General features: G+C 35.6%; 1 protein-coding gene across 1 annotated transcript in view; it reads right to left on the reverse strand.

Annotated features, from left to right (window-relative positions):
• LOC111504506 (sodium/potassium-transporting ATPase subunit beta-2) overlaps positions 1 to 12,615 on the reverse strand; it is a 49,846-nt gene that overhangs the window by 24,824 nt on the left and 12,407 nt on the right. The window contains exons 2-3 of the mRNA XM_023159069.2: positions 10,863 to 11,003; positions 2,059 to 2,178 (exon numbers count right to left, since the gene is read on the reverse strand). Of these exons, the coding sequence (XP_023014837.2) occupies positions 2,059 to 2,178; positions 10,863 to 11,003 (261 nt within the window). The remainder of the gene's footprint in view (positions 1 to 2,058; positions 2,179 to 10,862; positions 11,004 to 12,615) is intronic.

Genomic DNA, 12,615 nt, shown 5'->3' on the forward strand with positions numbered 1-12,615 from the left:
TATATATGCGGTATTTCATATTTTCAACTCATGTAATTTCAGTATCCCGGATTGCTATCATTTAAAATGGCGTCGTTCTATAAAACAATTTGGTATCAGTAGCAAGTATTTCAACGTATTTTAGATAATATGTAACCCCTATAAAACTGTTAAGAAACACTTAGTTCTGGGAGTGATGGTATTGCGGCAGAGTCGGACCACTTTTAAAGCTGTAGGTTTCTACAAAAGTGCTTGTATAAATAAAGGATTTCTCACATACAGTTTGGATAAATATTATCTGTCGGGATGTTTTGGCTAAAAAGTTTCTTTCATCGATTATAAAGGCTAAACGACGGGTTTTAACTATTATAATAACCTTTTCCTGTTTTTCGCGAAAAAAATTGAAGCACCAGGTGAGGTGGGATAGTTTTGAGTGTTTTTTTTTAGTATTTTCATAATACAGGGCGACTGAAAGCTTCCAGTAAGTTTTTTTCATGGAACACCAAGTCATTTTTTCGTCTACTTGAAACACCTCGAACTGAATCTAAAACTATTATATACCCCCAATGAATGTTCAAATGGCCGCCATTGAGTTATTATTCATTTTTATTTGAATATTCGGGATACAAACAAAAAAATCCACTACAGTATCCACACAATGGAATTATTATCATATTGAAAGTATAACATATATACACATATATATGCATATCACAGTGTCTAAAATTAAGAATGAATTAAAAATATTGAATTTACTTATGGGGTACATATACTTAATAAAAATCGAATATTTAGAAGTTGCTGAAAATTAATTTTCACCACGATATCGATGGTGTCCCAATAACTAAACAAAAATATTCGTACTGAACATAACTAAAATTTTGAAGAATTTTTCAAAGCTGTGATTAGGAATCGATGTCAGCTGATTGTTCTTAAATGCTGCATTTTATTCTTGGTGGCAGCAAATATATATTAGCAAAAGCAATTTGATTTCATAACAGTTATATAAGTGTTTTTGAATTGTAGTTAATATACCATACTATAAAATAGTTGGGAAATTATCATTGAAGTGACAATATGGTAATGAAAATAAAATATTATCTGAAAGCATTCCAATAAATTAATTTCATTAAAGCTACAGGAAACAGTTATGAAATAAGCTTAAAATAGTTTCATAACTATCATAAATATCTCACAGAAAAGTGTTATAAAACTGCCACATAACAATTTACTTTTATAAGAAAATAAGTTTTATAAGTTAGTTGCAAAAACGTTTCTGTGATAATTTCCTGACTATTTTATGATGGTTTTTTAATTTAATTTCATAAACGTTTCTATGACAAATATATAAAACACTTTTTTTGCATACAACTGTATTGTGTTCACCGATCATCTAATATAATCAATTAGCATTTTGGAAATAATAATAAAATACTAATAAAATAAAATTAATCACTCCTAAAAATATAACCCTTTCAAACCAAAAAAAAAAACTGTTGCAACACCACGGAATTATAAAACAACTTTGCTGGTTTGGCTTCAGATTCATTAAATTTGATGTTCAAAAATGAAAAATTAAAAGTTATTTATATTAAATAACCCAAAGATAACCCTTTCTCCTTGTTTTCTTAATTGTCAGTTTTATACGTATCATTTTCGGCATTACACAATTTTTGTTTGCATTTATGTAAATATTACGTATTTTGCTTTAAATAGGTGCTGTACCACAAAAAATGTTCGCGCCTCCGGCGGACTTTTCTGTGTGTATATAGTCTTTATGACTTTAGCCTCCCCTGTTCTCCAATGCACGAGCCGTCACTGCTTCCAACAAGTCTAGAGCTGCATTTTAATAATTTGTTCACTTATTTATTTATTCATACACTGTTCTACAGGTTACACCCCGCTACAGAACAGGGATATAAGTCAAATCACAATACAATACAATTACAATAAGTTATTAAACAAAAACAATAAATAAAGACCCAATTTCAGAGATGGAACAGTAAAAAATGTCGAGCTGACACCTTGAAAAATTGCAATTGACACACATGTTATGCAGAGGAGCTAAAAAATGCTTACGTTTCAAAAACTTTCGCAGTTCTTCCTGCCAGTAATTAACATTTCCTTTGTCACTGCTTTTATACCAGATCAAAGTACTTTCCACATTACTTTCTGGTGGCATAGGCCTGAATCCCAATCCTAGGAAAAAAATCAAGTTATCAAAATTCTCACATACGAATACTCATGCAGAAATCAACAAATGCAAATTCGATAAAATCGGATATTGTGAGTGAAGTACAGTGGCACACATGAAGTTGACGACAATAGATATATTGAAAATTTGACATCGCAGTTTGTATATACTCGTCACGTGCAAATTTATTTTTGCGAAAATCCTCAAAAAATTAATTTCTTTTCGAAAAATTTTAAAAGAGGTCAAAAAAAATTGCTCAGTTTCTATTTTTATACACTTGCTCTCTACAGCCACTTCAATTTTTTTCCAATTTCTTTTTAATTTTTCGAGTCTTTCGCTCTATCGATTCGAACGAAACATGATTCAAGTTTCATAGTTTTGATGAATACGAGATTTCAATGTCATATCCTGCCCAGAAAATACCCACATTGGCATGTTACCATAAAAAGAAATAAATACACCTTCAGAAATTCGTCTTTGTTGTTGCAAAGTTCATCTACTTTTTTCATTTCATTGTGAAACTGACTTGGACTTTCAATGTATGGACGTTAATATGTCATTAATCCATAGTTACCCTGAATAATCAGCTTAACAATAATGGATTCTACACAATTGCATATGCAGATGACATAGTTATTATGCAGACCGGCAAATTTGTGAACACACTGTGTGATAGAGCGCAGAATGGGCTAAAATTAATAGAAACATGGTGTAAGGAACACCCACTGTTGATCGATCCCAAGAAGACTGAGATGGACCTTTTCACCAGAAGAAGAAGTTTATCAGGCTCAAAACCTCCCGAAATCTTCAAAAGCAAACTAATCTTTTCTGAAGAGGTGGGGAGACGCACATGGGGTCTTTCACCCCGTGTGGTCACCTGGATCTACACTGCAATAATGAGACCTATGTTAACGTACGGAGCCATTGCATGGGGACCGAAAGTTCTACAAGCAACAGGCATCCAAAAGTTATGTCAAATATAGCGATTGACTTGATTAAACATCAAAGGAGCCATGAGAACAACTCCAACCACGGCAATGGAATTAATTACTGGTCTGACCCCTCTGAACTTAGACGTTGAGGAAGTTGCTTTAATGGCCATATTACGATTGCGCAAGGCTGGTGGAAACCTCGAGGTAGGAATGGGTCAAATGTGGCTGAGCCCTTGACGAGAAGCACTTACTGCGCAACCTTTGCTGCAGACAATCAGTGATGCAATTGAACCCAACGTTTGTGTTTAATAAACCTTACAAAATACGAATGAAACAGAACACAGGCAGATGCTACAAATGCAATACGCATATATAGAGGGTGTAACTGAATAAGCGTAAAACATTTGAGGAGGTGATTCCTCATCGAAAAAAAAGATAGGATCTTTCATGTGAAGAAACTTCATTGGAGCACCCCTTGTTGAAATACAGCTCCTTAAAGGGGGTACATAAAATTTCTATAACAATTTTTTTCAAAAGCACTGAAAAAGTTACAATATTGAAATTAACCTGACGTTTTGTACTACCAAAAAGACACTTAGCCAGTAATTTATTTGGTTTACCCCATGGTTGTAAGGGGTGGAAAACGCAACCCCTAAAATGTATTCCCAATGTAACTTTTTGTCTTATTATTTGTTAACCATTCAAAATGTCTCTTGGGTTTGTTGTCCAAAATAAACCAGTTCGCAGCAAAAAATTATTATATGAACAACTACAGAGATACATCGTCATAAATACGAACTGGATTTATTGTTATTTTGTAGTTAGTACCTGCATTAAACTATTAAAGGGTAATGAACAAAACTAATTTATCAATAACAAAACACACAACATATAGAAATCATAGTAAATGTTCAATATGTCTACCTTCAGACATTACGCATGCGTCTAGACGTCGGCGCATTGAGCCACGTATTCGCTCAAAAATTCCTGGAGTCTCTCTGATTACCCTGCACGCATCGATGATGCTGTTTCTTAAGTCACCTACATCGTGAACAGGATTACGATGAACCAAATGCTGTAATAGGCCCCAAATAGATAAATCGAAAGGATTGAGATCCGGGGATCGAGCGGGCCAGTTCTGTGGTCCTCCTCGACCTATCCACTGATTTGCATATGTTTCAAGTGAATGCCGACGTGCTACTTGTCTAAAATGGGCGGGAGCCCCATCATGCATATAAACATATCCCTTCTGACGCCCAAAGGAACTTCCTCCAGCAGTACTGGATGCACTTCTCTTAAGAATTGAACGTATGCCTCACTATTCAATCGAGGAGGTAGAAAATGATACCCAATTGAATCATCCCCAATAACTCTGAGCCACACGTTCAGAGAAAACTGTTCTTGATGGTTAGTTTCGACAATAACGTGAGGGTTTTCATCAGCCCATATGTGGTAATTATGAAAATTAATAATCTGGTCCCGAGAAAAACTACATTCGTCTGTGAATTCTATCGTCTTCAGAAAGTCACAATTTCTTCTAATCATTTCCAGCATCCAATTGCATAATTCAAGACGGTTCGGAAAGTCTCGCGGTAACAGTGCTTGTACTCGTTACAGATGGTAAGGGTATAAGAGTTGTTTCTTTAAAATTCGAAATACCGTCATATGATCAACATTTAGCTGGAAAACAATCTTTCTAGTAGTAGTAGTAGTAGGTTGTTCTTCAATCAAATTAAGTACTACTTCCTCAAGCTGTGGTGTTCGTACTTCTCGATGGCGACCACAATCCTGCGTTCTTTTGTCGAATGAACCATATTTTCGTAATCGTTGATGAAATCGGGCAAATATTCTATGTGAAGGATGATGCCGTTGAGGATACATTTCAGCATATTTTCTAGAATCTTCTAACCCTTTCCCCTGCGACATTTTTTGTTTAAAATGAAACAGAGTATCGGAAATGAATTTCCAAATTGTAAACGAATAATAAGACAAAAAGTTACATTGGAAATAAATTTTAGGGGTTGCGTTTTCCACCCCTTACAACCATGGGGTAAACCAAATAAATTTCTGGCTAAGTGTCATTTTGATAGTACAAAACGTCAGGTTAATTTCAATATTATAACTTTTTTAGTGCTTGTGAAAAAAATTGTTATACAAATTTCATGTACCTCCTTTAAGGGGTTTTATTTTATCAAAGGATGCTCCAATGAAATTTCTTTATATGAAAGATCCTTTCTTTTTTTCGATGAGGAATCACCTCCTTGAATGTTTTACACTTATCCAGTTACACCCTGTATAAACGGCTCGAAAACCAAAAAAGGCTCAGAATATGGAGTTTACTCCAAATCAATAAGCATGAGGTTTGAATGGGGAATGGAAAGAAATACCAGCGTGGTTCGAATATATCTGGCTGGTATCTCAATCGCCACAAAAGAAATAGCCAGGAAAGTGATTTCTGGCAAAAACATAACAATCCGCAGTGATACGAGACAAACCCCATTAGCCTTGAACAGACAATGTGTCACCTCAGGGCTAGTACTGAAGTGTCACCAAGATTCACTCAAAACCTCGGTAGACATTATCCTGAGGTGGGTTAAAGGGCACGACAGGAGTAAAAGTAATCATATTGCCGACTTCTTAGCCAAGAAAGCGGCTGGACTAAGAATTTTAGGACCCAGTGACACCTAAACCCTGATGATGCGGAACTAGTCAAACGTTACACCCATGCTCAATCCCTAAAGATATGGAATGGAATCAAAGGAAGCAATTTTGTCAGGAAGGTGAGACTGCCAGGCATGTCCTGTGCGAGTGCCCGGAGTTATCGTCAATGAGAGAGTGTGTGTTCGGCGAGTCTTGGCCTACACCTGCCGATATAAAGGAGATGTCTCCCAGTGACCTGGAAAGGACAGGATGGACGATGACCAAGGAAGACAACTCCTCGGGTCACATTTGGCCTAAGTGATGTGGGCCTTCTCTCACCCTCCCTACTCTACAGATACAGTTGTCAGTAATCGAATAAACGTATTTCTCTTCATTCTTAATACACTCGTATTCCTTTTTTAATAGATATGTATCCAGTTTGATTGTTTTTCTGACCAAAAATTCACTTATAAACTAACCCGAAATATCATACTTTTCTGTAAAATGAACGTTGACCTACAGTTTTATAACTATTCAAAAGACTTTCGTTCAAGCGATTTGTACTAAACATGATATAAAATCTGGTGACTTTTCACATTACAAGACTAATGCAACATGCCGGGAAGAAAATAGTAGGTACTGTTCAAATTAAAATAAAATTTTCCCTTAGTAGGCTTTTGGTTAATGCGTTTAATGAATCAAGTCGTTGAAGTATAATGAAGAAGAACAACTCAATGTTTGTTTGAGCGTTGTTGAAAACGAAAAAACTAATATTATAGAAGTATTAGTGAAGATACAGGGGTTGGCAGAGAAACTGTGAGAAAAATTTTGCACAAAAATAAATTCCATACCTATAACCCCAAGTTCATGAATTTTAAAGCAAGAGATTTCGATATTCATGTAGGATTTTCTTTTGCTTCCAAAGTGAGAGAGAAAATAATATCGCCTTTCCTCATAAGATTTTATGGACAGACTAGGCAACTTTCACGTCGAAGGTAACAATTAGTTCCCAAAATTGTCGATGGTGATCCAACAATAACCCAAATTTTGTAATAGAATGCCGTGATGATCAATATTCACAAATGTGTGGTGTGTGTTACACAACCCAGTAATTGGACCATATTTTTTAGAGGAAATTTGAACGTGGATACGCACAGAAAGAAAAAAGTGTATGAGCACAGATCACTTGCAAACAAGGATTATTCAGAGAATACCATTCGGGAATGTTGTGCTAACCTAAATCCTCTCTTTATTGAAAATGCCTCAAAGTCTGTCAATGAAAGGACTATACTTTATACAGGGCTTTTCATGATGAGCGTTAATTAGCCGTTTCTGGCAACTATTCAACGGATCAACCTGAAAATTACACAGTATGCATGAGTCAATATGACCTACACGCCTAAAATATTTTAGACGAAGCGGCGTTGTCGCTTCTACTTAAAAGTAGCGGCTTCTTTGATTTTTCAAATGGAACACCCTGTATATAATATCATATTATGGTTCATTATCACTTCATCAACAAATTCATATACTATTTTCCTATACCTATCTATTACCGTTTAGAAGATATGAATGAACTTTTATAAATGCTGATAATCTTGAACTCTCTTGCACTAGAACGATAAAATTTGAAATGGAGTGGAGTGATACTACAAGGATCTTCACTCCGAGTCATATTTTCATTTGCCTCATACAGGGTCTTCAAAAAATTTAGATACTTTGATCTCATAAAAAAATGAGTGGAACTCAATTTTTTCAAACGGAACACCTTGTATATCTCAACATTTTTGAGCTCTATATCCAATTTTTGTTTAACTTTGTTCAGATAATACTATTTCTATTTTGAACCGTTTTCGAGATAAACTGTTTCAAACGGAAATTGACATGGTTTCCTTGCTCATCACTCATTTTTGTAAAACAGATTTCGTTTGATGTTTCTCAATTAATCACAGATAATACGACGAAAAGATAATTATTAAAATACTCCTCAACCATTGAATGAAACTTTTCTTCACACAATAGTTTTATTAACGCTGAAACACGAACTGAAAATAATAAACCCATAAATTAATGAGTCAATTTAATCGTCAGTGTATTTCAGAATATGTTCAAACACATATCCACCTCTACTTAAACAAACATGTGATCTCTTCAAAAGATTGTCATATGTAGTGCTTCTGATCAAGTCTGGAGTCAAACTATTGAAAGCAGTCTCGATTTCATATCTTCTATTGTTGTTATTGGAGTAGAGTAAACCATATTTTTAATGAAACCCCACACGAAATAATCTGATGGATCTGGTGTTCTAGAGGCCAACGAAAAGGTCCATTATTACCAATCCATCTGTCTTCGAAGATTTCGGTTAAAGCTTATGAATTATGGGGTGGAGCACCATCCATTTGGTACCATACACGTTCTCTTCCTGGTCTATTATTTAAAATCATTTGAATTCCATTCCTCAGTAAAACTTCATATTTTGATGCATTAAAATTATCATCATAAAACTCGATATAAAAAATTGACTCATTCTTTATGACACAAAATACATTGAATTGCCATCTTTCTTGAAAACCCCTTTGGCGGACAACATGGGGATTTTCTGACGCCCAATAATGACTGTTGTGTCTATTGAAAACTCCATTTTTTGTGAACTTGACCTCATCTGTCCATATGATATTGTCAAAGAAATGTTCTTCCTCTTGAGTCTTGAAAAGTAACCATTCAAAGAATTCTACTCTACGAGGTAAATCAGTCTCTTTCAAATGTTGGACACAGTAGAACTTATAGGGATGCCATTTATGCTTATTAAGAATTCGACAAATTGTCACGTAGGGTATACCTATCTTCCTTTCAGCCTCGTGCAGAGAAGCATTTGGAAATGCATGAAAGTATCCCAAAACTGTTATACCATTGTCATTATCATCCACTTTAGTCTTCTTACGAATGATTTTTGGACGGAAGGTTCCATTGAACCTATAGTTTTTTTGTAGTCGATTTATCACATTATTATTCGGCTTTGGAAGTTGTGGATATCTTTCATGAAATACTCGGCATGTTCTACTTGCAATTCTATTGCACTCACCATAAATTATTAATAAATTCAAGAAATCTTCATTACTGTAACCTAATCTTGACATTATAATGACTATGACTATTATATTATAATTGGTAGCTATCACAATCAGTCAAAACCACCAACGAAAGTCTGACGTTAAATAATTGGTTTATTTATTTTTCCAAAGCATACTATTAAAAAAATATTAATGTGTACTGTTGTACGTTAGAGACCAATACCTCAATGTATAAAAATTGTAACTTTTTCTAAGGTAGGTACATACCAATTTCGAATTGACTGATCTGAGACAGTTGAAAAACTCGATCAAAAAGAAATATTACTAAGTATAAAAAAAATGTTGAATATCCAAAATAAGTGATGAATTCAAAAAAACGAGCAAGAAAACCACGTCAGTTTCCGTTTGAAACAGTTTATCTCGAAAACTGTTCAAAATAGAAATAGTATTATCTGAACAAAGTTGATCTAAAATTGGATGTAGACCTCAAAAATGTTGAAATATATAGGGTGTTCTATTTGAAAAAATTGAGTTCCACTCATTTTTTCATGAGATCAAAGTATCTGCATTTTTTGAAGACCCTGTATGAGGCAAATGAAAATTTGACTTGGAGTGAAGATCCTCATAGTATCACTCCACTCCACTTCAAATTTGATTGTTTTAGTGCAAGAAAGTTCACGATTATCAGCATTGATAAAAGTTCATGTTTGATAAAAAAAATATCGAAATTAATTTATATCTTCGAAACGGTAATAGATAGGTATAGGGAAATAGTATATGAATTTGTTGACAAAGTTATAATGAATCATAATATGATATTAAATACGGGGTGTTCCTTTTGAAAAACCAAAGAAGCCGCTACTTTATAGTAGAAGCGACAACGCCGCTTCGTCTGAAATATTTTAGGCTTTCAGTACTTGACATTCCAAAAAAAAAATTAATAAAATCGGTTTACAACTTCAAATTTTAGAGGGGTGTTTCCATTAAAAATGGGTCACACTGTATATGAGACTCTTACAGAAACACATAGACAAACAAGAAATTTGGTAACACAATCTCAAGTACATTTCTATGATATAATACAAGATGATCAGATTATATAGAACTCCCAGGTACAGGCTTACAGTTTCCCAAAGAAATTCACCAGACTATCATGTGTATAATGAATCACCATCTGATATCAAGTCACTTAATATAATTTCCTTTCAAAAAAAGACAAAAAGATTTCTTTAGCAGCACTGCTTCTATTCAGTAGTTGAGTTCAAAGAATATATGCAACATCTTGAACACTCCTTTTAGATCCCATTCAGATGGGATTAGAATGATCCTAAATATACTCAAAGTGGCAATCTTTATTTGTCGCTACTATGTCCTTCTAGGTATTTTAATATATTTTAAATATGTCTTTATGTATTTTTAATCTAACTGACTTGCAATAAATGTACTTTTGTATATAACATAGTTGAATAAATATTCTATCCTATTCTAACAAATTGAAAGTCAAATTAAGAAACACCAATGTCAAAGCCTATCATGATGATAAATAATTGTTTTCAATATCTCCAATTCTTCGAAAAAGAATGATAACTTATGATACATCATTGAGAAGGTAAAATCTGGTTATATTCAAAACAGAAAGAATCCAATGCAGCGCCATAAGAAAAAATAAAGTTGATGATGGTGGCCGGAAGACGAAACGTCGGATAACAATCTGAAAACAACTTTAGGTAACAGGAAGAAGTAGCAATGTGGAAGTGCAATTTATTTTCGTATCCTTCGAAAAATGAAGCCGAGCATATTCGGATATCTCATCAACGGATATCTTTCTCAACGGCAATATTGTTAGTCAACTTTGCCCCAATTTCACCATCTTCGTATATCTCATAGTTTCCGAGATCCCAATGGTGAGGTTCGAATTTGAAACACCCTGTAGATTGCTTCCTCAACAAAAATAAATTTTATGTGAATCCCAATATTCTTGACAACAATTTATCATAGCAGCATAAAAATCATTGATACATATACATCGTCTCAAAAGGTATTCACCTGGATTATTGCCGATCAATGACTTCTCAAGTTCCCATTTTGGTTTGGTTGGGTCTAAAGTTTGATAAAACACTGCCATCAATGCAGCGAAGAATCCTATTAACGCAATGTAGAAGAGGATGTAGAATAATATGATTTTTCCTGAAACAATGAAAATACTGTAAGTGAATAATATAGAATAACCGTTTTATAATGAATGTGGTTTTTTTCTGGTGAAAATTTAATAATATTACTGTGTAGACAATAGTACAGAAGAATTAAATAATAATATAATGATAATAATAACCCCGGATGACGTTCGAAGAGGTCTTGTGGGCTTCAAGAACTTTGCTGCTCCAGGCCCAGATGGGCTGAACACTTATTGGTGGAAAAAACTACCAAGCACCCACCGCCATCTGGCCAGAGCTTTCAACTCATGACTGGACGGAGAGCAGCCGATTCCGGATTGGTTTGTCGAGGGGCGGACCGTTCTTATCCCTCAGAACGGAGATTTGTCGATTCCTAAGAATTACAGACCGATAACATGCTTGAATTCGTGTTATAAGTTGTTTACAAGCATCTCATACACACGAATACTCACCGCAGTTGACCGAGTGTTCGAACGGATATATGAGCAGAGAGGGTCGAAGAGAGGAGTCGCTGGATGTAAAGAGAACCTGCCCATCGATAGATGTGTAACCCAGGACTCTATAAAATATAAGCGCAACCTCTCTATGGCCTGGATCGATTACCGCAAGGCATTTGATACAATTTCGCATGAGCTCATCTTGCATTTGCTCAGATGCCCGACAAAATAGTGAGATGCATTGAACAACTGATACCACTTTGGCGAACTCGCTTCACCATAACATCTGGCAAAGCAAGAGTACAAACAGGGTGGATTACTTTCAGAAGGGGTGTATTTCAGGGTGATTCCCTCAGTCCTCTTCTTTTCTGCATCTCACTATTGCCATTATCCGTTGCGCTCAGAAATACTCGAGGGTATAACTGTGGCACCCCGGAAACCGGAGGCACAAGGTCGCCCATTTGTTTTATATGGATGATCGTAAACTTTATGCCTCTGGAGAGAAGGATCTCCATCAGTCCTTGGGGGTGGTGGAAGAGTACACGCATGCTATCGGTATGAAATTCGGGATAGACAAATGTGCAATGGTCCATCTCAAAAGAGGACGATGCGGGGACTACGGAGAGGATGTGCAGCTCGTAGATGGAAGCATCCTGGATCATTTGAATGCCGAAGAGATCTGTATTTACCTCGGGGTGGAACAACGCCACTCACAAGAGGTAACAGCAGTGAAGAACTCTCTCTACGGCAAGTATCAGCACAAACTTCGACAGATCTGGTCATCGGAACTGTCGGGGAAGAACAAAGTAGCTGCAACAAATATGCTTGCCGTTCCAATCTTACTCTACTCGTTTGGAGTACTGAAGTGGACTCGGGAGGAGCTATATCAACTCGACGTAAAGACGCGAAAAATGTTGCATCTCTATAGGAGTTTGCATCCCAAATCGTTCGTTCCACGATTTTACTTCCGCCGGCAACAGGGAGGCCGTGGACTTTTGAGTTTGGAGTGTCAACATGAGAGAATGGTACTGGATACAGCCTGTAAAGTCGTCAGGAGTTCGGATTCCCTCTGCATGGTCCGTGACCATTAGAGAGCAAGAATTGGAGCATTTCTCTTTAGAGCAGCTGCACGAGCAGGTAATGAACTCGGTATAGTTTTCGACACTGAACAAGGTGACCACAACTCTG

The sequence above is a fragment of the Leptinotarsa decemlineata genome, unplaced genomic scaffold (assembly GCF_025532065.1).
Source record: "Leptinotarsa decemlineata unplaced genomic scaffold, Ldec_3_MD MMD2_tig00026374_RagTag_RagTag, whole genome shotgun sequence".
Taxonomy (NCBI): Eukaryota; Metazoa; Arthropoda; class Insecta; order Coleoptera; family Chrysomelidae; genus Leptinotarsa; species Leptinotarsa decemlineata.